At 60.9% G+C, this 24302-nt stretch overlaps 1 protein-coding gene across 3 annotated transcripts; it reads right to left on the bottom strand.

Annotated features, from left to right (window-relative positions):
• Window positions 1-7926: 7926 nt before the first annotated feature.
• Window positions 7927-24287, bottom strand: Xrcc1 (X-ray repair cross complementing 1). Of its 3 annotated transcripts, none has more exons than XM_021626584.2 (17): window positions 24116-24287; window positions 23912-24004; window positions 16989-17105; window positions 12599-12757; window positions 12167-12241; window positions 11964-12075; window positions 11471-11577; window positions 11313-11406; window positions 10979-11207; window positions 10739-10855; window positions 10460-10553; window positions 10204-10333; window positions 9812-9863; window positions 9608-9732; window positions 8605-8695; window positions 8155-8230; window positions 7927-8079 (listed from the first exon to the last, which is right to left on the bottom strand). In XM_021626584.2, exons 1-17 carry the CDS (start codon window positions 24164-24166, stop codon window positions 7966-7968), a joined length of 1836 nt encoding a protein of 611 aa, XP_021482259.1. In that variant the 5' UTR covers window positions 24167-24287; the 3' UTR covers window positions 7927-7965. The 3 variants fall into 3 exon arrangements, with proteins under 3 accessions (XP_021482259.1, XP_021482258.1, XP_060222359.1); XM_021626583.2 differs by having other exon boundaries at window positions 9812-9866; window positions 24116-24286; XM_060366376.1 differs by lacking the exons at window positions 23912-24004; window positions 24116-24287 and adding an exon at window positions 23290-23310 and having other exon boundaries at window positions 9812-9866.
• Window positions 24288-24302: the final 15 nt, after the last annotated feature.

The raw sequence follows: 24302 nt of genomic DNA, 5'->3' as shown, positions 1-24302 counted from the left end.
CGGGGCGGGGCGGGGCTGACCCGGGCGGGCGGGGCGAGCGAGGCGGGGCTGACCGGGAGGGCGGGGCGAGCGAGGCGGGGCGGAGCGGGGCTGACCGGGAGGGCGGGGCGGAGCTGACTCGGAGGGCGGGGCGGGGCGGGGCTGACCAGGAAGGGCGGCGCGAGCGAGGCGGGGCTGGGTGGGGCGAGGCCTGACGGGGCGGGGCCTGCCTTAAAGGAGCCGCGACGGCCGGGCCGCTGTGGAAACCCGCAGTCACCGGCTTCTTCCAGGAAACACGTGGAAACCCAAGGTCACCAGCGTTCTGAGGAACCGTTGCGTGTCTGATTGCAGCTGTCTTCTGTTTAGTTGTTTGATTTTTTTCTGACACGGGTTCTCACCGCAAACCCTGGCTGTCCTGGAAATGGCTCTGCAGCCCAGGCCGGCCTTATCTCAGTCATCCCCCCGGCCCTGCCTCCGGAGAGAGTGCTGGGATCGGAGGCGTGTGTGGCCCTGCGCCCGGCTGGCTCGGCCGGGCTGGGCACGACGCCTTCCAGCGGCGGCAGCAGAAACGGAGACTGTATTGTTTTTAGTGAGGCGCGTGTGCGGCCGGGGCTGGAATTACAGGAGGCTGTGCACTGCGCACGGCGGTGCTGGGAACAGAACCCGGGTCCTCTCCAAAGCGCCGGGCATGCTCTGGACTCAGCTTCCACCTACCTTTCCACGGGTCCCAGGGACCAAACTCCGGTTCGCTCGCCAGCAACGGTTGCTTAGCAACGGGGCCATCTGCGAGCGCCCACACCTGTCACTTTAGCAGCTTTGTCTGATGGTGGCTTTTTCCTTCTTTCTCCTCCTTCATTGTTTGTTTTCATTGTTTCCCCCTCCTTCCCTCCTCCCTCTCGTCCTTGTTGTGTGTTTAGACTGGGTCTCTGTAGCCCATGCTGGATTCAAGCCCTCACGTAGCTGAGGATGACCCGGAACTGAGCGCGGGGAACCCGGCAGGGCAGGATCGCGCGGCGGGAGCTGGCGCGCAGGCCGCGGAGGGTGCTGACACGGGCTGGCTCCCCGAGGCTCGCCCAGCCTGCCCTCTTTCAGGCCCAGGCGGCCCCACCCAGGCCGCCCTGGGCCCTCCCCATCAATCATTAACCGAGAAGGTGCCTACCGCCGACCTTCTGGACTCATTTCCTCCTCCAGCGTCCTTCCTCTTCGCTGACCGTAGACTGGGTAAAGCTGGTACAGAACCGGCCTGCACACCTACCCGCCTGTCTCTAAAGCAGAGCAACTCGGAGCTCTCGAACCCCATCAAACAGGCCGCTCCTGGAACCCATCCACAGCGGGAACACTCCTAGGTAGCAGAAGAACCCTGGTTTCCGTCCCAGCGCTCTCCGCGGAGAAGGAACCATGGTGCCTAGCCGCGGCGCTGGGCTTCTGACAGTCCCACTGCACCTTCCCCTGAACCTGCCAGGGCGCCTCACAGGACCTGCTCCTAGAAGGCATGACCTCCCGAAGCCTGGCTGAGGAGGGGAAGGTCTTTACTGCAGAACAGCACAGCCAGAGGCCAGAGAGAGGAAGCTGCAGGCGGAACCTGGGGGAGTCAGCAGGAGAGAAGGACAAGGAGCGTGGGCAAAGGAGAGCGAGAGCGGGAGGTGGCCAAATGAGCAGCTGGGGGAGGGAGGATCTGAGCTGGGGGGTTAGGGTGCTGCGTACTGGGAGTCCGCGCCCAGGGCACCACAGACAAGACAACCCTTTGTTTCTTTTGAACTGACACTGTTACCCCTTTATTCAACCCACTTTGCTTTGATCCTAAACTGTTTCAGAAAGTGAGAGTTACATAAAGGCTACACTTTCCAAGACCTGTGTCTGTTGTCTGTCTGTCTGGGCGGGCCAGAGATTCCCTGTGGCCTTTTCTCCCAGGCTTCAGTCAATAAAAGGTAAGGGTGAACCTTCGAGGTGGGCAGCGGGAGCAGTGGGAGGAGAAAACCATTTCGTCACTGTCTTCAGACGACCACATTTTTGGCGTGGCACAAATGCGCGCTTACCCGCACGCATGCACACACACCAGTGTGGCCATTGCTGTCGACCTCAGCATCCGTGGGGCCATTCGGAGACACCACAGCTTAAAACTTGACTGGGAGGTGAAGATGGAAGCCGGAAGGCTACAGAGGGACCCATGAAAGAACACAGGGAGGCCACGGGAGCCTAGCAACCTCTGGGGATGCAGAGAGGCCAAGCCGCCTGGCATTTTGTAACCTTTTGTTACTCTTGTTTGTCTGTTGCTTTCTGACACAGGGTTCTCTGTGTGGCCTTGGCTGTCCTGGACTCGCTCTGTGGACCAGGCTGGCCTTGAACTCACAGCCCTGCCTGCTTCTGCCTCCCAAGTGCTGGGGTTTTAGACGTGGGCACCATGCCCAGCTTTGCCCCGATTCTGAGGCCAGCCTGGGTGGCAGAGTGCTATAAAATGTAACAAACTTGATAGAGAAGATCCTGAGAGATAGAGGAGGCAGAGAGGAAAGAAACGAGGGTGAGGAAGGGGAGAAGAGATGGCTCAAGGGAAAGGCGAGAACGTAGCTCATCCTCCACGGACTCAGGAAGGCTTTCCTGGCCCACACCTGAAGCTAGGACCCGAAGGAGAGCAGCCAGGCACAGTGCACAAACAGTGGGCAGTCGGGGTAGTAGGAGAGGCCAGGAAACAAGGAACCTCAGGCATAGCTAAAGAGCCAACCATTCCTGTGGGGCCCTTCCCTCATGTTTTAGCGACCTTTGAGCCCTGTCCCACAGGGAATCCCTGGCCTTCCACACTGTACAGAAATGTTCTGCTAAGCTCTATCTGAGCCACACCCAGCCCCTCACAGGGGATTCTAGGCAGGGGCTCTACCACTGAGCCACACCCCAGCCCCTCACTGGGGGACTCTAGGCAGGGGCTCCACTGAGCCACACCCCAGCCTCTCACTGGGGGAGTCTAGGCAGGGGCTCCACCACTGAGCCACACCCCAGCCCCTCACTGGGGGACTCTAGGCAGGGGCTCTACCACCACACCCCAGCCCCTCACTGGGGGACTCTAGGCAGGGGCTCTACCACTGAGCCACACCCCAGCCCCTCACTGGGGGACTCTAGGCAGGGGCTCTACCACTGAGCCACACCCCAGCCCCTCACTGGGGGACTCTAGGCAGGGGCTCTACCACTGAGACACACCCCAGCCCCTCACTCGGGCATTCTAGGCAGGGGTTCTACCCCTGAGCCACACCCCAGCCCCTCACTGGGGGATTCTAGGCAGGGGCTCTCCTCTGAGCACACCCCAGCCTCTCACTGGGGGATTCTTGGCAGGGCTCTGCCACTGGAAACAGAGTGGGTAAGCTGTCCATCTCAACAAGTGAACTTTCTAGAAGACAGGTACACATTGTGCTGAGGTGCTTTTGCGCTGACTTGACAAGGGGTTACTGGAATAAACAGGCGACAAGAATCTACTGGATCCCATGTGTAGTGTGTTGGTCTATTAATCTTTTCAGTCCTCACTCCCCACTCAGGACCTGCCCCACTCTTCCACTGGGCTCCAGCGTCCTTCCCTTAGCCTGCTCAGCTGCTGCTCTCAGGACAGTCTGGCCTCATTCGGCCTGATTTAATGCACAATGAAAACAACATCTTGGGCCTTGGAGCGGTCTCAGGAGGTGAGGCTTGCTGCCGAGTCTGACAGCTGAGTTCAGCGGCCAGGATCCACCAATGGGAAGGAGTCAAACCCAAAGTGGCCTCTGACCCCACACATGGACTCCACAGAGGAACATCAAACACACACACACGAGCAACAAATGCAATTTGTTTTTGTTTTCCCCGACAGGGTTTCTCCGTGTAGCCTTGGGTGTCCCAGAACTTACTCTATAGACCAGGCTGGCCTTGAACTCAAAGAGATCCACCTGCCTCTGCCTCCCAAGTGCTGGGATTGAAGGCGTGTGCCACTGTGCCCAGAATGTAATTTAAATATATACATATACACGTAGGAGCTGGAGAGCATTAGCTGGAGCGCCCCTTGGCAGTGCACACCTTTGATTTAAGCGCTGGGGAAGGAGAGGCAGGCGGCTCTCTGAGTTCGAGGCCAGCCTGGTGTTCAGAGGGAGCTCCAGGACAGCCAGGGTTACATAGTGAGACTCTGTCTCAAAAATAAATAAATAAATAAGAATAAAAGCAACAAGGATTTGTAAATACTGTTCATTGGTTATTTAACACCCAGGGAGCTCCATTCTGTACGTGGGGACACTGAGGCCCAGAAATGTGAAAGACCCACTCATGGCCGCAGAACTAGAAAGCGGCAGAATCCAGCGCCAGCCGGAAGCTGCAGCTCTCAGGGCCGCCAGGTCCTCCGGCAGAAGACCCCGGGCCGGGGACTTTCACTGGCGTGTTGGCGTGGTGCCAGCACAAGGCAGTGCTGCCTGGAGGAGGCCAGCAGCTGTCAGCCTTGGCCTGACACTCTGCAGCCCAGGGAGGGGAGGGAGGGAGGGAGGGAGGGCGCGGCCCGAGGCTGCTCCACCTGGTGGGGAGGGGTGAAGGTGAGGAGGGGTGGAGGTGGGGGTGAAGGTGGGGAGGGGTGGAGGTGGAGAGGGGTGAAGGTGAGGAGGGGTGGAGGTGGGGGTGAAGGTGGGGAGGGGTGGAGGTGGGGAGGGGTGAAGGTGAGGAGGGGTGGAGGTGGGGGTGAAGGTGGGGAGGGGTGGAGGTGGAGAAGGGTGAAGGTGAGGAGGGGTGGAGGTGGGTGGGGAGCAAGCTGATGGTGTTCCCGGGCCCACAGTCCCCTGGGGAAGAAACCACGGCTCCCAGGGGTGGGGTGTGGCCCGTGTGTGGGGTTCTCAGTGCCAGGCCCAGGAGACTGGCAGTTAGAGCCCCACAGGGTGGAAATGAGACCTGAGAGTTCACACTGACACACCCTCGTCCAGAGTAACCCAACGTAATAAGTTCTGCAAGGAAATGACGGGACGGGGTGGGGCGGGGCCATCTCTGCCCTGGGAGGTGAAGGTGTGGGGGTCACCAGTTCAAGGCCATCCTCGGCTCAGTTGGGAGTGCAGGACGAGCCTGGGCCACTTGGGAAGGGAAGGATGAGCACAGGGGCGTGCGTGGCCGCACTGCACTGCTGTGGCAGACTCCCTGCTCCTGCTTCCGCCGTGACCATGCACGAGTGCCAGCCCGGATGGGGGAGGTCTCGGGCGGGCTGAGCCAGGCCCAGAGGGCTCCGGAGCCCCGACTTCCCGACATGCATGGGCTGAGTGCCGCCCACCCTCACCGACCTCCAGCCCGGGAGGGGCAGGCGAGGACAGCGGGTGCGGCTGGGGGGGCTGCGTCTTAGCCCAGGCTGGCCCTCCGGGGCAGCCAGTAGTGCCAGGCCCTAGTTTCTGCAGCCAGGGCCGTGTGTCTGTCCCGGATCTGATTTACAAGGTCGGGTTCGCCGTTTATGAACAGGCAGCTGGCACCAGTCTGGCACCGGGGCCACACCTTGGTCCTGGAGTTGTGGTGACACTGGCCGCGCTGTTCCCCTGCGCGCACACATTTGTATGGCAGAGGTCAAAGCCTGCTGGCATTTTTGGTTGGTGAGGCACATGGAGGCTTAGCTCGTGCCCCAGCCTTGGCCAGAGGACACTCAGAGCACACACCCGCCTGCTGCCATGATTCACTCAGGCCTGGACACTGGCGTTGGCAATGGCCAGCACAGCGCCCTGCTGTGGCCGCACTGGGCACAGCCCACCACCAGGGGCCGGTGAACAGAGTGGAAGTTGTGGGAAAGAGGCCAGCACTGACACAGGAGACACATAAGGAGTCACTGGAGGGGAGAGGAGCAGCCCTGGCTGTCCTGGCCTCGCCGCCTCAGCCCCGAGTGTTTGGTGTCTTCCAGGCCAAAGTGGGCGGAGAGCCTCAAAGACACCAAAGGTGTTGGGCTGGTCCCACCATATACTACAGAACATTTATTAATTCTAGAGCTTTTCTAACCCCGCTAGCTCCCACATAACTGGGTCAGAGGTCTGTTGAGTTATTTAAACAGCTTTAACACAGTAACTGGGCCGGCTCGATTTATACTGATTTTCTAAGCTAGTCTGGCCCCTTCCCATGTTGTCAATATTCGTCCTGTCTGGGCTGGATCTGCTGTCAAGCAACATTCTCTCCATGCCCCTCTTCCTCCTCACCTGATCCCCACTGAGACCACAAGCCCAGGGTCGGAAGCTCCGCCTACCTCTTCTGCCCAGTTAGAGGGCCCAGATTTTCCTGTTTCTAACTAACCAATCAGAGATAACTGAGAAATGACTTTACACATTGTTCAGCGTGTAAACAGTCATCAGGACTGCAACCGTGAGACCCAGAGTCTAGATCTGAATACAGAGCACCAGACCAAGCCCCAACCTTGCACAGATCAGGAAAACGGGCGAGGGGATTTACCCACGAGCAGAGGGACAGGGATGAGTGGGTGGAGGTGATCTGTGGAGCTGTGAAGCCTGGTGCCCTGCTTCCTGGCTGCTCCTCCAGGGCCTCTGCTCGCTCTCCTGCGAGGCCTCTCCTGTGCACGCTCCAGGTCTGGGCGGACCCCATCCTGCCCCATTGCTGTTACAGGTGCCCACCCTGCCCTGCCCGCTACCAAGCTCGTACGCCCCACGAAATTGGGGGCTGTGGCTTTCTTCACTGGGCATCCGGAGTCCCACAGATGGGGAACGGGCACAGAATAACAGCTACCACGACAGTCACGTCACCGTCCTGGAAGTGTGAGCACACCCTCGCGCTGAGGGAGAACGAGGCAGGAGCAACGGAGGACCCTGGATCAGTGGTCATTAGACAGAGCAGCAGAGGGCTTGGGCTCAGCTCAGCACGCGCTAAAGGCTTGTCACAAAAATGATTAACCCAGGTGGGGCTCATGTCAGCAGGGCCTGTTGGTCTCAGGTCACGCTGGCTGTCCTCAAATCTGCCATGTAGCCAGAGATGCTGCCACAGCCCTCAGCGCTCCAGGGAAGCCCACGGAGCTGCCTGTTCCGACCCGCCGGGCGCCATGAGGACGGGCATGTCCACCCGTGTGGTGGGTCTCACGACAGGCAAGGGCTCAGCGACTAACGTGGGAAGAGGTAGTGGCACTGTGCCCTGCACAGGGGACAGCGGGCACCCTAGAGGCGAGATGGGGCCGTGGAGCCGAGGGGAGGCCAGTCACAGCCCTTCCGGCCCAGGCACCCGCACCAGGGCCGTGTGCGCTAAGCTGGGTGGTGCCCAGCCTCGGGGGCAGGACAGTGCGGTGCAGCTGGAACAGCCGGTCACTGACCCACTGACCGTGCATACAACAACTGTCCAGGAAGTTATCCAAGAGCCAACCTAGCCGACCCTGACCTTTGCCCTCCCTGGAAGGCCCTCTGGCCTTCACCCCAGGATGAAGTTCAAGCCCTCAGCCTGGAGGTTACAGCTCTGGAGGCAGCGTGTGGACGGTTGTGACCCCAGCACTGAGGATCTAAAGTCGGCCTCCCTCCCTCGAGGTGATCCCAGGCCTCCGCCTCGGAGCACCAGGGTCCTCATCCAGTACAGTTCATGGCCTCCTGAGTCTGCTCCGTGGGCCGTGCTCACTTTCCAGCCGGCCGCCCTGAGCCCTCCCTGTGAGCGGCCTCCGGCCACCGGGTCACTGTGCTCCTGGCCGGCCCGCCCCTCCACTTCCACCCCTGGCAGTGCGGCTCCTTCCTGGCGCCAGGGTTTGGGCAACTGTTGAACAGCCTTCCTCCTGCCCGCCCTGCCTCCCCAGTTATGTGTCAACGGTGCTGGGGAAGCCATGGTGATGCCAGGAAGGACTGGGAGGCTGGCACGGCGGTGGACACCCACGCCCCCAGCCCTCACCCATCTGCCAAGACGGCTTGGATCATGGTGGGGACAGCACTGAGCAGTTCCCTGGGTGGACACGGGCGGCTCAGAGGCCGGCAGTCGCGGCACAATGGGGGTCTCCTGAGAGAAGACTGCGTCCAGACCTCCTTTATTAGACTCCTGGCTGTGCCCTCAGGCCCGGGGCACCACCCCATAGAGCTGGTGCGGCAGCAGCTTCTGCTTCTCCGTGCAGCTGTAGATCCAGCGGGGGCGCACGAAGGCCAGCGAGGGGTTGCTCACGAGCGCCTGGGTTGCACGGGGAGGACGTCAGCGGGCGCCGGGGCAGGCTGGCTGGGGCCCACCGCCACCCCCCACACTCACCTCCTCAAACCTGGGGTCCCACTCCTGCGCCGTGATGACAAACTGGACCCGATCGCTCATGTAGTCCTCCAGCTCGCTGAGGGCAGAGCAGTGTGAGCGTGCCCGCCCTCCCCGTGCCCGGCCTCCCCGTGCCCGGCCTCCGCTCCGGCCCTGCCGTCCCTCAGCTCCTGCTCAGACCCCGCAAAGCATCTCCAGAGCAGCAGCTCTCCATGTGTGCTGTCCTCTCCAGACAGTCCTCCCTCCCTCTCTTCTGTGTCTGCCTGGCCGATCTCTGCCCCGAGGCTGCTCCTCCACGCAGCCTGACACTGCATTGCTTCAGAGGGCGGGGAAAGGCAGCCTCCAGGACCACAAGGTCGGACAGGGCTCCGCTGGCCTCTGCAGCCTGTGCCCTCCCACCAGGCTGCCAGGCCTCTGGGGCCCGCGCCCTCCCGCCAGCCACCCACCACTGACCCGTTGAACGCTGTCACGTATCGGATGAGCTGCCTCCTCTCGTCCCCAGGAAAGTCACCGTACAGGAAGAAATGTTTGCCCTGGAAGAAGTCTGCGGGATGGGCAAGGCCGTGAGGACAGGGAGGTGGAGGCTCGCAGAGGGCAGCCCGTGAGGAGGCTCTAGGGCACCCCCTGGGCAGGGAGGGAGCGCCTGTCCACGCCGCGGCTGGCAGGCCCAGAAACCTCACCAGATGGCTCCTTTCCATCTTCGCGGTGCCTCACTCTTCTTCTGCCGCCCTCACTCTCCCACCGCTGCCCGTAGCCCCAGGAATGGCTCTTCCTGTGACCATGGCCCCCCGGTCTCAGCCTGCTCACCCCCACCCCTCTCCAGCCCTCCTTTCTCTGTCTGAAAGGGGTTAGTCCAGGGGCCTTGAAGCTGGGACGGTGCCTCAGCCCCGAGAGCTGGGACAGCAGGCGGGAGCCTCCACACTAGCTCTCCTACTCCCAGGAGGGGCACCGCCTGCACAGGCTCCGAGCAGGCGTGGAGGCTCGCATGGACTCTGAAAGCTTGGGAGGCTGAGGCAGGAGGGCCGCAAGTGCGAGGAGTCTTGAACTCCGAGACCCTGCCTCAAAAGACACCCTAAAGAAGCTAGCCGTGGAGGGCTGCACACAGCTGGCTTTACACTGCGGGGGCGAGTGCTGAACAGCATGCCGCACTCAGGAGTCCAGGGGCAGCAGGCGTCAACAGAGCTGAGTGTGGGGCGTGGGGGGAGGGGGCACACTGGCCGGAAGGGGAGTGGAGAGCAGGCAGCTGTGAGCAGGGGCGAGGAGGGAGGCCACAGAGGGAAGGAGACCAGCAGGGCTCTGGGGGCACGGCAGGAGCAGGTGGGGCAGGCCAGCAGAGCTTTGGGGGACATGCCAGGCAGCAGGGGGAACAGGCCCAGCAGGCTCTAGGGGCATGAGCCCCAGGCAGCAGGTGGGGCAGGCCACAGCCCCAGGCCACAGCTCGGCAGAAGGCCCTAACCTGGGAGTTCTGGGATTGGCAGGTCTGCCTCGCTGTCTGTGTTCTCATCAGTGGAGCCTGCGTATGGGTCCTCGCCATTCTGGTCTGGCGCTGGAGGCGGCCGCTGCTCCCTCTGCTTGGCCACCCTGTGCAGTCCAGTCCCGAGTTGTGAGGCGAGCAAGCCACACCCACCAAGGCCAGGCCGCACCCACTCTCCAAGCCTACCTCCTCAGCTCATCCTCGGTGTCCCCCGAGTCGTCCGCCCCGGCGTCCTGTCCTTCTGCCAGAAGCAGCTCAGTCAACTGGCCTGTTTCCTGGGAAGTCTGGTAACCCCCTCCCAGAATGGCCCCCAGATGCAGCCGGGGCCTGTGAACTCAACCTCAGTTGCCCTCTCTGTCCAGTTTCCTGGACACACAGTGCCTCCTCCACTCCATTTATCTGGACACAGCCTTCCCCTCAGACCCAGAAGTCCTGACTCAAGTCCTGACCCAGGGGTCCAGGCCCAGCCTCCTCCTTCAGACCAGGGGTCCAGGCCCAGCCTCCTCCCTCAGATCAGGGGTCCAGGACAGCCTCCTCTCTCAGACCCAGGGGCCCAGACCTCCCACTCACAGACTAACCTGACTGTTCTCCCTCAGTGTCACTGCTGTCCTGGGGTCCTGGTGAGGGTGCTTTGGTCTCTTCTGGGGTGCATGGCCTCTGAGGTGAGCTTGGTCCTGCTGCCTGGGTCTTGGCTTTGGCCTGAGGTCGCTAAAGAAGGAGACCTAGTGAGGCGAGGGTGGAGGGAGGCTCTGGCCATGCAGGGGGTGGGGGGAGCAGAAGCGAATGACCCTGCTTAACTCCCAGCACTCTCCTGGCCAGACAGGGGCGTCAGACCTTTCTGGGAAGTGTAGGAGCTCCTTCTTCAGCGCTGTCACTGTGAGCGTCCCCCTCGTCCTCACTGCTGGACCCAGGTCCTGCCATGAGGTACCTAGGGAGGAGTCGGGCCTCAGGCACGAAGTGAGACCTCTGTGGAGGTGCACTGCGGTAGGAATCACCACCTCTGCCCCAGCTGATGCTGGTTTGAGACCACCCGAGCGTGCCTCACGGCCCCGGCCCTGGCTGCTCCGGGCCGAGAGGCTGGCGTGCGTGTGCCAGGCAGGCGTGAGGCCTCACCTCCGGCAGGGCAGGCGGCGGCGCAGGCGGTGGCAGTCCAGCACCCACTCTTTCCGCACGATACGGCCTCCGAGACCCAGCACCTGGCTGTACTTGGGGGTGTTGGCAAAGGCACAGCTGGGGGACGCAAAACGGGTGTCAGACGTGGTCTGACGGGCACTCGGGGCAGGGTGAGGGAGAGACGGCACGGGGGTGCGAAGCTGGGGGAGGCAGAGGCACAGGGCCAGGCGGGTGGCCTACATGAGGTGTGTGCTGTCCGGGCTCCAGTCCGGTCGGTACTTGGCCCCCATCTCCAGGGCCTTGTCGCGGAGCTCGGAGCGGAAGGGGTTCTGGAAGCCGCTCAGCACCAGCACCACGCCCTGCAGGACCTTGCCCAGCTCCTGGGGGCCCCGAGCTGCCTTGGGCTCCGAGCCTCCACGAGGCTTCCCTGGGACGGCCTTCTGTGCTGGGGTGGAGGCAGGGGCCATCACTGCAAAGCCAAGGACAGAAGCTTAGCTGTGGCCCCACGGGAGAGGCCCTGCACGCCCTCCCCGGCGGCAGAGCGGCCCCCAAATCAAGGAGGGCAGCGGCTTACACTTGGGCTTCCTGGCGGCGGGCGGCCCTGCCGAGGCTTTGCCGGGAGACGGCCTGTCTTCCAGACTCCTCTTCCGTTTGGGTGACTCCTGGGGCTGAGGGGAGAGTCAGCCGAGGCTCTCCTGGCTCCCCCACCCCCGTGTCTGAGGGTTTGCTCACCTGGGGAGCGCTGCCCACACCCCTGGAGGCTGCAGAGGCTGAGGCCGCACTAGAGGCCTGCAGCGTGGCTGCTGCATAGCTGGGGCCGGCAGGGTCGCTCGCGGAGGCTGCGGATGAGGGGGCAGGCCACAGGCACCTCAGCTCCTGCCTGCGGCTACCATGTCCCCACACAAGTGACCTGGGGGAGGTCTAATGACCCAGGGGGGTCCAGACCGTCCTCCCGACTGAGCAGTCTAGGCCTCCTCCTCCCCGACAGCCTGCTCCTCCTCCCCCACAGTCTCCTCCTCCTTCCCAACAGCCTCTTTCCCAGACCAAGCGTCCTAGCCACAGCCCTCAGCACTCAGGCTGGCTTTTGTTGAGACCAGCCAGGTGACACAGCTGATGTCCGGTCCCCCGGCCTCAGGCTCCCGAGCTGAGATGTCGGGCGGGCTGGGCCCCACCCTAAGCACGCGCTCTGCGGCCCCAGCCCTAGCACTGGGACTCCCGTGCCCACCTGGAGACAGCTTGTTGGAACGATTGAAGAAGAGCGCGCCCGGCTTCAGGGAGGTGGCGCTGTCGTCCTCGTCCTTCACACGGAACTGGCCGAGCTTGGTCACTGTCCCCTTCTGAGGTTGCAGAGGTCAGTGCTGTGAGAAGGGTGCTGGCAGGTGGGGGGAAGGGGCAGGGAGAAGGCTGGGGATGGCAGGGGTGGCTCACCTGGGATGGGGCCTCCACCTCATCTTTGTCTGGAGGGCTATGAAACCTCACAAAACTCAGGCCGTAGGGCGAGTCCTGAAACACAGAGGCGGGCGGAACTGGGTCCATGCACCTTCACTCAGGGATCCCTTTCTGGCTCAGCCGAGGCTGGTGTTGTGCGGATGACTGAGCCAAAACTGTGGCTCTAGGCCGGGCTCGGTCTGCACCCTGCATGTCATCCCTGTCCCACTGTAGATGGCAATCGGCAGGGGCGGGCACCCACCGCGCCTTTGCTCCTCTGTTGTGGAGGAGCCTGTTTACCCAGCTGCCCCCCAGACCCACAGACCAGGCTACCCACCTGGCACAGGAGGATCTTGCCCCAGGGTGGCGCCCCGCCCAGCCCCTGGCTCAGTGGCCCCCTGGTCCCGACGTCTCGGCTTCCATGTGACGTACCTTGCTGTACGGCTGGCTGCACACAATTTTAACACGGTCCCAGCGCTTCTCCGCCGCTGCGCGGACTAACTTGTCAGGGCCAAAAATACGAACACGGTTGGGGTTGGAGCCACTTCGGCTCTCGGAGGGGGACATGAACGAGGAGGTGACCAGAAGGACCTAGGTAGAAGGCCAGGGCTAGATGACCCTCCAAGGCTCGGGGAGAGGTCAGCAGTCCTGCCCTTGGTTATTTGTGGTGGGTGTGGGGCCGTGTGCCAGCGGAGCCAGCAGGGGAGGGAGGCCAGCGGGGAAGGCCAGCCGGACCTCCTCCACTGCTCTCCACGTCCCCCTGACCTGTAACAGCGCAATGTCCCTCACGCCTACTTTGTTCTTGAACAATTCTTACATGTATGTGATATACTTTGATCATACTCACCCCCATCTTCCTTGACCCTCTCCCATTCCCTCTGGACCCCTTTTTCTCCCCAACAAATTCTCCTGGTTCCGTGTCTTTGCTATGCCTGCCGAGTCTAGCAGGTCTGTGTCCATGATGTGGGGCTACCCACCAGACACACCTCCCAGGAGTGGACCACAGGTCCGTAAGTCCAGACAAATGTCTGCGTGGTCTAAGGAACTGTCCCAGCAGGAGCCGCAGCCAGAGGCACAATATTCAAACGCCCTCTGGAAAGGTGCGGCTGGGGCAGCTCCAAGCCGGAGAATTCCAGGATGCCAACAACCAAACCCGGAACGGAGCCGCGCAGTCAGCTGTGAGGCCGTGCTGCCCTGCCCATGCCCTGGAAGGGCGGCGGTGGCCTGGCGCACATCTGCCAGCAGAGGGCGCCAGAGGGCTGGTCTTGTCCACCTGCAGATCCTGGGCACAGCGCCAGCTGCTCTGCAGCGGATGAGCCCAGGGTGCGGCTCCCCACACTGACCCCCTCCTGGGACAGCAGCAGCAGAACGAGCTGGCCTCACCCGCTCGCCCGCAGTGACCTCTCCACACCGTGGCAGGTGTGTCCACTCCTCACCCCGGCGGGGACAGCTGACCCGCCTTCCATTCATCAGACCCCACCGTCCACTCTTACATGCAATTGTGTCCCCACAACACTGGGCACGGTCTCTGGTAGGTCATGCAGGGCCGCCACAGAGGGTGGCCCAGGACTTGACTTCTGAAGCCCCTTGGGGTGGCACTGGGAGAAAGCAGGAGGCATGGCTCCCCTAAGAAAGACCCAATACCCTTGGCACCTGGCAGAAACCGGGGGGCAGCAGAGGGAAGTCAGGGGAGTGTGTCCCCCAGGAGACCGCACACCACAGGATGTCACAGGAGGAGGGCAGCAGACACAGGAGCCTGAGGCCCCTCCCTGGGAACCCCGAGAGTTGTTCTCTGACCTCCACACACATCACCAATAACAAACAAGTAAATGTCATTTATAAAGGGGATTCACTAGTTGTCTAAAACCCAAAGCCACTCTTTCTGGTGTCTCCATGAACGTGAGACCAGGCAGCGCCCCCTGGAGCAGCTCTTCTACACGGCCCTGCAGCACGCGGCTGCCAGCCTGTGTCCCAGCACGAGGGCCCTGGGCAGCTGGGCCCCCGGCGAAGCCCTGACTTACACACTTCCAAGCAGGGGTGGAGGGTCACAGCTGCAATCTCAGCACTGGCTGCACAGACCCGCCCCAGCAGCAGTAACACGGGGAGGAAAGAAACGGTAAGCACACACCTGTGAGGACACAGCTGCCAGGACAGGGGCCCAGAACCCACAGAGTGCACTCTGACTGGGGAAGGTCGCACACAGTCAAACCGTCAAACGCGCACCCGTTTGTGCTGAAGAATTCAGGACAGTGAGCGGAGACACTGACGGCAGATGAAGGGACTACTGGCCATCAGAACTGACCAACGAGAGCTCCGTGCCCAGGCGAGGCAGTAACTCACGACTGCCCCAAGCGAGCCTTGCCCCTTCGCCAGCTGGACCACATGTAACCCTGGCCAGTCAGGTAGAACACAAGGGCTGCTGGGCGGGCATGCTAGGAAAGGCTTCTCCTTCCTTCTTAGGGGTGAGAGCCAGGTGGGCATGGTGGGGGTGTGGGCTTGTAGGTCTAGTGTTCAGGAGGCGAGATCACAAGTTCAGGAACAGCCTGAGCTATATAGAGAGCTGCGCTCCAAAAGAGAGAGCTGGGGAGAGGATGTAGCTCCGTTGTTCCGTCCCTTGCACAAAAGCTGGACACTGTGCCAGACACTCGTGATCCCAGTGCTCAGGAGGTGGAGGCAGGAGGATCGTGAAGGTGCGCTGGGAGCCAGGCGTAAGCCCTGCATGTCAGGAGGGTCCTAAGGCCAGGCTTAGTACACCACACGGTAAGCTGGGGACAAGCCTGGACAATCATGGTCAGAGGATGCAGGGTCGGGGATCTGAATCGAGCCACTTCCCAGGCTTGTGTTTCCTGCTGCTTCAGAAGCTCCTGATGGCAGCAGAGCCACACCAACCATTTCTGACCACTAGCCGACCCGTGTCACTCAGGCGCCTCCAACACCCAAACTGTCAAGCCAGCGCCGGCTCTGCCGAGGCCGGCCTCTCCTCCTGAGCAGAGGAAACGTTCGCTTCCTGAGGCCGTAAGCAAAGTTCGCATGTGTTTATTTCCTGCATCTCTTTTATAACTAACACACTGTAAAACGCAGAAAACGGAAACGAAAGCTTTTCACAGAGGAAAAAAGCAGAAGACAACAACACGCCTCTGGGTCGCAGTCCTGGCTGTGAAAAACAACAAAGGCTCACAGAACAGGAGTCACTCAGTTCTGCTGGCTACAAGCCAGATCCTCACGGGGAGAGCGCGTGTGCGCGTGCGTGCAGGGAAATGCAGCCGACAGCTTGGGGGTTCGAGCAACACTAAGTGGCAGGGCCCCCACTGCCTTGTCTTATTTACCGTAAAGAGAACACCACTCCAGTTGCCACACTGCCTTTCAAGTTCACCTTTGCTCTCTCCTCTGGGTTACCTCCAACTCTGTACAACTCTACAACCTCTAACTCTACAACCTCTAACTCGATAAAGCTCTCTCTTTTATACACAATTTCTTATACTACAGATGAAGACTGGACCTTCACACACACCTAGACAAGGCTAGAGCTGCTCTGCCACCAAGCCACACCCCAGCCCCTCACTGGGGGATCCTAGGCAGGGGCTCTACCACTGAGCCACACCCCAGCCCCTCACTGGGGGATCCTAGGCAGGGGCTCTGCCACCAAGCCACACCCCAGCCCCTCACTGGGGGACTCTAGGCAGGGGCTCTACCACTGAGCCACATCCCAGCCCCTCACTGGGGGAGTCTAGGCAGGGGCTCCACCACTGAGCCACACCCAGCCCCTCACTGGGAAACTCTAGGCAGGGGCTCCACCACTGAGCCACACCCCAGCCCCTCACTGGGGAATCCTAGGCAGGGGCTCTACCACTGAGCCACACCCCAGCCCCTCACTGGGGAATCCTAGGCAGGGGCTCTACCACTGAGCCACACCCCAGCCCCTCATCGGGGGATTCTAGGCAGGGGCTCTGCCACCAAGCCACACCCCAGCCCCTCACTGGGAGACTCTAGGTAGGGGCTCTACCACTGAGCCACACCACAGCCTCTCAATTTGTAGACCAGGCTGGCCTTGAACTCACAGAGATCCTCCTGTCTCTGACCCCTGAGTACCCAAGACTAAAGGCATGCGCCACCACGCCTGGCTTAAACCCTCATCATCTTCAGCAGGCACACCTGCCTCTCTGCTGCACAGACCAACGCTGGTCCCACGGAAGCCTGAAGGCTCCGATAGCCCACCGCACACACTGAGGTCTTCACCGAGAGGAGGAAACAGCTTGTAGAAACTGGCTTAGACTATTCAAGCCCATGATGGTGAGCTCAATTTTCACCCACATCACTTCGCCAGTTAGCCTGTGGGCTGGCACTCAGGACAGTGAGGTCCTCGGGGCACAAGGCTCAGTGGGGCAAAGCTGCAGTGCCCACTTCCAGGAGGCTGAGGCAGGAGGCTGCCTGAGCCTGGGAGGGAATGCCAGCCTGGGCAGGAGAGCCATCTCAGCACGTAAAACTAAAGAACCAAACAGAGCCCGTCTGTCTCTGGCAGACAGGCCACGGGTGCCGTGACACGTGGAACTGGCTCCTGTGAGAGACGGCGACCAAGTGCAACCACAGTTCACAGCCAGCGAGGGCCTCTCGCTCCCTGTCCAACCACGGTCCCAGCGGCACGGCTCCCCGTGCCCAGGACAGCACCCGGGGCCTGCTCTGCCCTGGAAGAAGGCAGCCTCGCGTGTGAGCAGGATGGTGGTGGCCTGGGTGGCTCCGCATTCCGGTGTGACAGGAGGTGGTGGGGCCTGGGTGGCCCGATGCACTCATGTGTGACAGGGCTGGTGCCGACAGCCTGGCTTACCTCATAGTCCTGCTCTCCGGCGGCGGCGCCCCAGGCCGAGCTGCCCACCAGCACCTCCACGAAGGCCGAGCCATCGTTCCCCAGGTGCACGCTGTGTATCTGCTCCTCCTTCTCCAGCTGCGGGCAGAGAGAGCGCGTGAGTGTGGGGGCGGGCAGAGAGCCCTCCTCCCCCAATGCCGCCATGTCAGGACAGAGCAGAGTGGCTTCACACTAGGCAGCCCAGGACACCGCACACCCACTTCACCAGCACACACCTGCACACACTCACACTGATGGCGCCGGCCTGCCATGGAGCTCTCCATGGTGGCACCGAACTAGCCAAAGGCGTAGCCAGGTCCAAGTTGTCCCACAAAGGACGCCTGACGCTAGGCGTGCCCGAACAAACTGACGCATGCCAGGGGCTCTGGGCGTGCTGTACGCCCTCGCCGGCCACCCTCCCCGAGCCTCCGCTCCCTCTTCTATATAACAGGGCAAATCAAGCATCACCCCCAGAACCACGGTGACTGGAGGCTAGGCCACACAGTCGGCACTTGGCAGCCGTCAGTCAGCCATTGTTTTCATGCCGGTGACTCTCACCAAAAGAGACATGGGGCCAAAGCCGGGCCTGGGTGGCGCACACTGGCACATGGGAGTGAGGGCAGGGGCACAAGTTCAAGGTCATCCTCAGCTCACAGCACATTTAGGGCCACTCAGGGTCACGTGAGACCGTGTCCCGAGAGAGAGAGAGAGAGAGAGAGAGAGAGAGAGAGGGAAGGTGGGGGCCGTACGGGACAGCCTAAACAAAAGGGAAGTGATGTGTGCGGGTGTGCGGCCTGTGTTCACGCTTGCGTGCTCCTGCAGGCGGAGGCTGGTGTCAGGCTGACGTCTTCCCCTCGGCCCTCCACTGACCCAGCACTCACAGACACAGCCTGGCGTAGCTGTCCCCGGATCCCCTCTGCCTCGGCCGGCCGCCATGCCCACCCAGCTTTCCCGGCAGCTTTCCCGGCAGGAACCTGGGCTCACTTACTGCCCAGATCCAGAAACGCTGCGTTCTAGCTGGGCAGGGTGATGTCTTGGCTTCCTTGTCCTGGTCCTGCCCGAAGACCCGATGCCTAAAGCACCTGCTGTCAAGCCCGCCCGCCTGGGGGGAGGGGACTGAGTCCTGAGCACACACAGTCACAGCAGGCCACAGCGCTCACCTTAGAGGAAATACGAGCTAGTTTACTCTGGGGCTGCGCTGAGTGAGCGTGAGCCCACTCACGCCCAAAGCGGAAGCAGTTTCACTAAGTTTAGCACAGCTAAAAAGACTTCTGGGTGCCAAGAGGCGGGCACGGGATAGGGAGCCGTTTTACAGTCCCAGGATGCTCTCTGACGACACTCTTAGCTCTCAGATGGCGGGAGCTTCTAAGGGGCTTTCACTTATTCTCACCGGGCATTGGTTCAGCTAGAGTGGAGCAAGGAACGGCTGTCCCAGAAGATAAAGCCCAAGATAAAGCGAGCAGCCTCTGAAGCTACAAAACCCGCTCTCGCCATAGCATCTCCTCAGCAATCCCTGTTACAGCACACAGAAATACAGAAAACATGTAACACAGGCCACGATGGGATCCAGAGACACGAGGCCTGGACGCTACGTGCACACCCGCTTCTCCAGAGGAGCGGCGTCCAGCTCCCAGCACCCACAGCGGCTGAGGGACCCATAACCCACACTTCTGGCCTCCGTGGGCACAGGCATACGCGTGGCACACGGGCACACACACATGCAGTAAATAAAAAGAAATCTTCTGAAAAGGTAATAAAGAACTTTCAAGGACACTGCTGCTTCAGCTAAGGATTTCAGGACCCTGAGTCACAGAAAGGGCGGTCCAGGCTGCAGCCATCTCTCCCAGGCAGCCGTGAACGCAGACTGCAGCTTTGCTTTCTCTTTCTTCCTCAGATTTATTTGTCTCGCTGTGTCGGGGCATCCTGCCTGGATGGACGCCTGTGTTCCATCGCTTTCCTGGCCCTGCAGAGGCCAGGAGAGGTGGAGAACCTCTGGACCCGAATCAGACGGTTGTGAGCAGCCGTGGGGTGCCGGGAACCACTCCCGCTCCTCCTGAAGAGCAGCGGGTGCTTTCACTGCTGCGCCAACTCTCTGGCCCCATTTTCATTTTCTGAGACACGGCCACAGCAGTCCAGGCCACACACAATGCAAAAGCTGATTACAGGCCTGAGCTACCACGCTCCAACTCCATTTCACATGCTTATATTTAATTCTCTTTTGGCACATGCTCGTGCGTGCGTGCGTGCGTGCGTGCGTGCGTAGCCACTCTGCTGTCCAGTTCCCTTTGTCTGGAGTTGTTTTGTCAGTTGCTAGCCGAGAAACGCCCCAGGCTCGTCACTCCTCTATTCTCCAGGAGCAGGCGCTGATACAGGCTTCTTATTTGTTGAAAGAAAGGGCTGCTTGTGAGGGCTCCTCAAACCTGCAGCTCTAGCCCAGGGGCTGCAGACACAGACAGGCGTGGGTGTGGGACACGCAGGGCAGGTGATGGCAGGTGTCCAGCTGGCCATCCGGGCTCTTCTGTGGGGTCCCAGGATGGAGAGCCACAGCCCCGAGAGACATGGCTAGCTGATGGAGCGCCTGCCTGGACGCAGGAAGGCCTGAGTTCAGCGCTTGGAACGTGAGGCAGGGAAGTGAGCTCAGTGCTGACCCGACCTCTGGCTAAAAGGGAGGTCACCTGCCCCTCGGCTCCGCACAGCACCCTACCGTAACTCACTAGCCACCTTTCTGCTCCTGTGACAGCACGGCGACACACCTGTGCCCTGCTCTCCTGACACCTGATAGTCTGCCGTGCTGCAGAGATGGCTGAGATGTTAGAGCCCGGCTCACTCGCAGAGGCTCATAGCCCACTGTGACTCTGGGTCCTGCGGGACCCAAGGCCTCCGTGGACGCCCACGCTACCATGCGCTGTCCTCCATCCTTAGACAGGAGCCTCTGTAACTGCCCATCTAGGCCCGCCTAGCCTTGACCGAAGGAGCACACGGCCATCGGCATGGATGGAGGGGGACTTGGAGAACAGCCTGATAATGAACATGTATCAGGCCTTTTAACCTGACCACAGCAGCTCAGGGAAGAGAACGCTGGCCCAGTACACAGCACACGCCTATGAGGCCACAGCGGGGCCCTGTCTCAGTAACACTGGTGACAGACATCAGGACAGCGGCACCGCCAGCAACCTCAGCACTCTGGAGAGGAAGCCAGCCAGAGTTACACGGAAGACTCTGTCTCAGAACAAAACTACAGGGGCTGGCTGGATGGCTCCACGGTTAGAGCACTGGCTGCTCTTCCAGAGAACCCGAACTCAATTCCCAGCAGCCAACACGGCGGCTCTTAACTGTCTGTAACTGTAGTTCCAGGGATCCAACACCAAATTCTGGAGTGCAGACGTACATGCAGACAAAGCACCAATATACATCAATAATTTGTTGTTTTGTTTTTCTAGACAGGGTTTCTCTGTGTGGCCCTGGCTGTCCTGGACTCTGCAAACCAGGCTGGCCTTGAGCTCAGAGATCGCCTGCCTCTGCCTCCCTGAGTGCTAGGATCAAAAAGTAAATCTTTAAAAGGAAAGAACAACAACAACAAAATAATATGAAAAAAAAATCACAGCAAGTATAGTGGCTGACGACTGAAATCCCAACACGCGTGCCGCAGGGGCAGGAAGAGCCGAGGAGCAGGGCCGCGGCCAGCGCAGGGCCCCGTGCGACACTCAGGTGACACGCCGCCAGGCCGGCGTCCGCCTGGACCTGTCCTGCCTCCCCTCCAGGCCGGGCGGGGACGGCAAAGGCCGGACTCCGTGGAGGCGGTGACCAGAGCACGGAGCAGCCGCGGCTGACACAAAGAGGTGTGTGGAGCTGACACAAGCACAGGGCTGAACCCGGTGTGGCAATGCTGGAGTTGTGTAAGTGTTTGGAGAACAGAAGGGAACAGGAAACAGCACACAGTCTACTGTCTTGGCGTCCAGAATCTCCCTCTTGCTGCCAGTGCACGGAACCAAAGCTAGAGCTGGATGAACTCACGCCCCGACACTGGCAGTGCCAAGGGCAAGTGCTCTCCCCAGGGGTCTCTGAGGGGACCTGACACGCACAGTGCTCACCTATCTGCTTGTGAGTCGTCCCGTCTTTCCTCTGCACAGAGGCCACTCCCGACTCGCAGCCCCTTTCCCAGGGCGCGGAGCCCTCTGCGCCCAGGCTGCCTGACCCACCTCTCCCCAGTCAGGTGGCCAGTGTGATGCCCGCTCCGGCTTTCTGTGGGTGCACAGCCTCCCCTGCCTACAGCCACCAGACCCAGGCTGTGGAGACGGCTCAGCGGGCAAAGACTGGGGCCGGGAAACCTAACATGGAGGGAAAGTGACCGCCACAGGTGTCCTCTGACCTCTAAAGATGTGCACACGTGAGTGTGTGTGTGTACACACACTAAGTAAGTGTGGTTTAAAAAAGAAAGAACGTTTCACAACTTTAGTCCCAGCACTTGGGAGACAGAGGCAGGGGGATCTCCGTGAGTTCGAGGCCAGCCTGGTCTGAATGGCAAGTCCTGGGAGATCAACAGCTCTGCAGAGATCCTGTCTCAAAGCCACCAAACAGCACGCACTCGTGGGTGCAATCTTGGGAGCACTGCCCTCCCACCGTGAACTCGGCTGACCTGGCCGCCAGCGCCCTTCCCCACTGGCCTTCCTGGGATGTTTCCCTGTCCCTGGCCCTGGGTCCTGCACAGAGAACACGCATGCACGTCCCTCGCTGCCCTGGCTTTGGCCTCCTGAGCCGGCAAAGGCCATCCAGTCCTTCCCTGTCTTTGCCGGGCTCTCTGGGCCGTCTCCTCTCCCTGGGCCCACCAGGGGCTTACACAACTGAGCATCATTTCCCTGTGTGTGGGGGCCGCCTGACCGCACCCTCCCTCTGCACACCTCCTACACGCCGACAGGGCACTTCTGCAGACACTACGTCACCCGCTCCACAGCCGCGGGTCCTTACTCTCAATGGGCACATTTAGAGAAACGAAAACATCTGCCTGAGGTCAGAGTGAGTAACAGGGAGAGCTGGGACTTGAATCCGGATCCCAAACCGAACGCTAAGCAACCTGGTTCTCACACCGGTTAAGGACAGGCTCTCAGCTGTGTAATTTCTGAGCCTCAGTGCCCTTATCTGTAAAATGGGGATAATGACAGTCTGTCGGTCACGGGGCTTTCCGAGGGCCAAGCGAGTCAAGCCACGAGGGGTGTGTGTGCTGCTGACTGGCAGGCCACATGGTGAATAATTCTAGTCCTCATTACCAGTCTCTGGCCTGGGACTTTAAAAACAATGCTTAAACACCTAAAATCGGCCAGAAGCTGCTGCGGATCCAAGCTTGTTTGTTTTTCAGACTTCTCTATAATCCTCTAAAGGCTCTGTGCCCTGGAACTGAGCAAGGAAGAGGCCACGTCCCAGCCTCAGGCAAGCCTTGCCCAGCAACCAGGGGCCGTGGCCAGCAGCAAGGTCAGCGTGTGAGCTGCGCACAGCGCCTCACACGGGAACCCCAGCACTGGGGGAGGAGGGAAGAAGTCCCCCAGAGGCGGCAGCTGGGGGCTGAGCTCCGGAGCGTGTGAACACAGGGCAGACTGGCAACGCTGCACAGCAGCAACACTCTAGTGTGGGCGGAATCTTAGCAGCATGAGTGCTGGCACACAACTTCACGGCCGGAGCTGGGGTCAAACACAGGGACACTGCCCGGCGGCCACGGGTTGGTGCCGACAAGCATGTAACTCTTCTCCCAGCATTTTCTAAAGACTTGCCTTTGTGGTTAATGTGTGTGGAAGGAGAGTGTGGGCCCCCGGGGCCAGCAGTGACTGGTGGGCTGTGAGCCCAGACGTGGGAGCTGAGGACCAAACTGGACCTCTGGAGGCCTTTCACCGTGGAGGCCCCTCTCTGGCCTCTTCCTCAGACTTCCAGTTCCTGTCACGGTTTACTTTTGTTTTGCTTTTTAAGGCAGGGTTTCTCTGTGTAGCCCTGGCTGTTGTGGAACTTACTCTGTAAACCGAGGAGGTTCCGAGGAGTTTGAGGCTGGCCTCAAACTCAGAGATCAGCCTGCCTCTGCCTCAGGAGCGCTGGGATTAAAGGCGTGGGCCACCACTGCCTGGCTCATAACATTTTAAAAAAGCAGCCAGAAAGATGTCAGCCAGAGAGGAGAGATGGTTCAGTGAGTTGGCTTCTTCCCGAGCCTGCTCAAGGCCCAGTTCAAATCTCAGCACTGTGTGTGAGTGTGTTGTATGATGATGAAGACAGACAGATAGACACGCAGCATGATGGCACCCACCTGGAATTGCTCTGATGGACACAGGAATTTAAGAAACTCAAAGGAAATCGGGTGGAGGTGGTACCCACTTCATCCCCAGCACTCAGGAGGGAGGCAGAGGCAGGCGGATCTCTCCCAGTTCTTAGCTAGCCTGGTCTACAGAGTTCCGGGACAGTCAGGACTCAGTAGAGACCCTGTCTCAAAAGCAAAAACACAAACAAACAAAACAGAAGCTGGCCAGCTGGCTTCTTCAATTCTCCTCCAAAGACTTGTTTCATCTGTTATGTGTCCTAGGAATGGAACCAAGGCTGTCCCGTGTTCCAGGCAAGCCCTTTACAGCTGGGGTATTTCTCACGGGACAGTTGCGTTTTACTTTGAGACAGCTTCTAAGTTGTCCAGGCCGGCCTTGAACTTGTGACCCTCCTACCTCGACTTCCCAAGCAGCTGGGAGTACAGGCCTGAGCCAGCAGCCCCTTCCCGTTCGCACCCTACAACGGGACTGACTTATGTAGACACTTTTCCTGACCACCTTCCCCGCAGTAACTGTCCGAGCCGAGGACACTGAGGCCCGGGGGTGGAATCAGCGCACGCAGGGCGCACACACTGGTGCTCCCGTGGGCGGGAAGGGGAGGGGAGGCGTCACCTGGAGGACCACGGAGATGCTCTTCTCGCCCGCCCTGGCTGCCCGCCACTTCCGGTACGTGTCGGCCTTCAGCAGGTTTTCTGCACAGTGGGTCTGCGGGCAAGAGCGGCGAGGAGCACGGCGGTGAGAAAGCAGCCCCCGCCGGCGCAGGCCCTTCTCCCTCGCTCCCCACGGCGCTCCGCCGCCCCCACGCCCGCGCCTCACCGAGTCCTGGCTGCTGCAGGACACGACGTGGCGGAGGCTGATCTCCGGCATCGCCCGACCGGCCAGGGAACGAGGACGAGGGGCTGCAGCAGCTCGGGGCCCGGGGAGGCCGAGGGAGCGCGCCCTGCACGGCACGCAGTGCGCACGCGCGCCAGGCCCGGGCCTTTCAAACCCCGGCGCGACGTCG

Source organism: Meriones unguiculatus, chromosome 14, assembly GCF_030254825.1.
Source record: "Meriones unguiculatus strain TT.TT164.6M chromosome 14, Bangor_MerUng_6.1, whole genome shotgun sequence".
NCBI classification, from domain to species: Eukaryota; Metazoa; Chordata; class Mammalia; order Rodentia; family Muridae; genus Meriones; species Meriones unguiculatus.
Note: the sequence above shows the minus strand (reverse complement) of the source record. Positions and strands in the feature narration are given on the sequence as shown.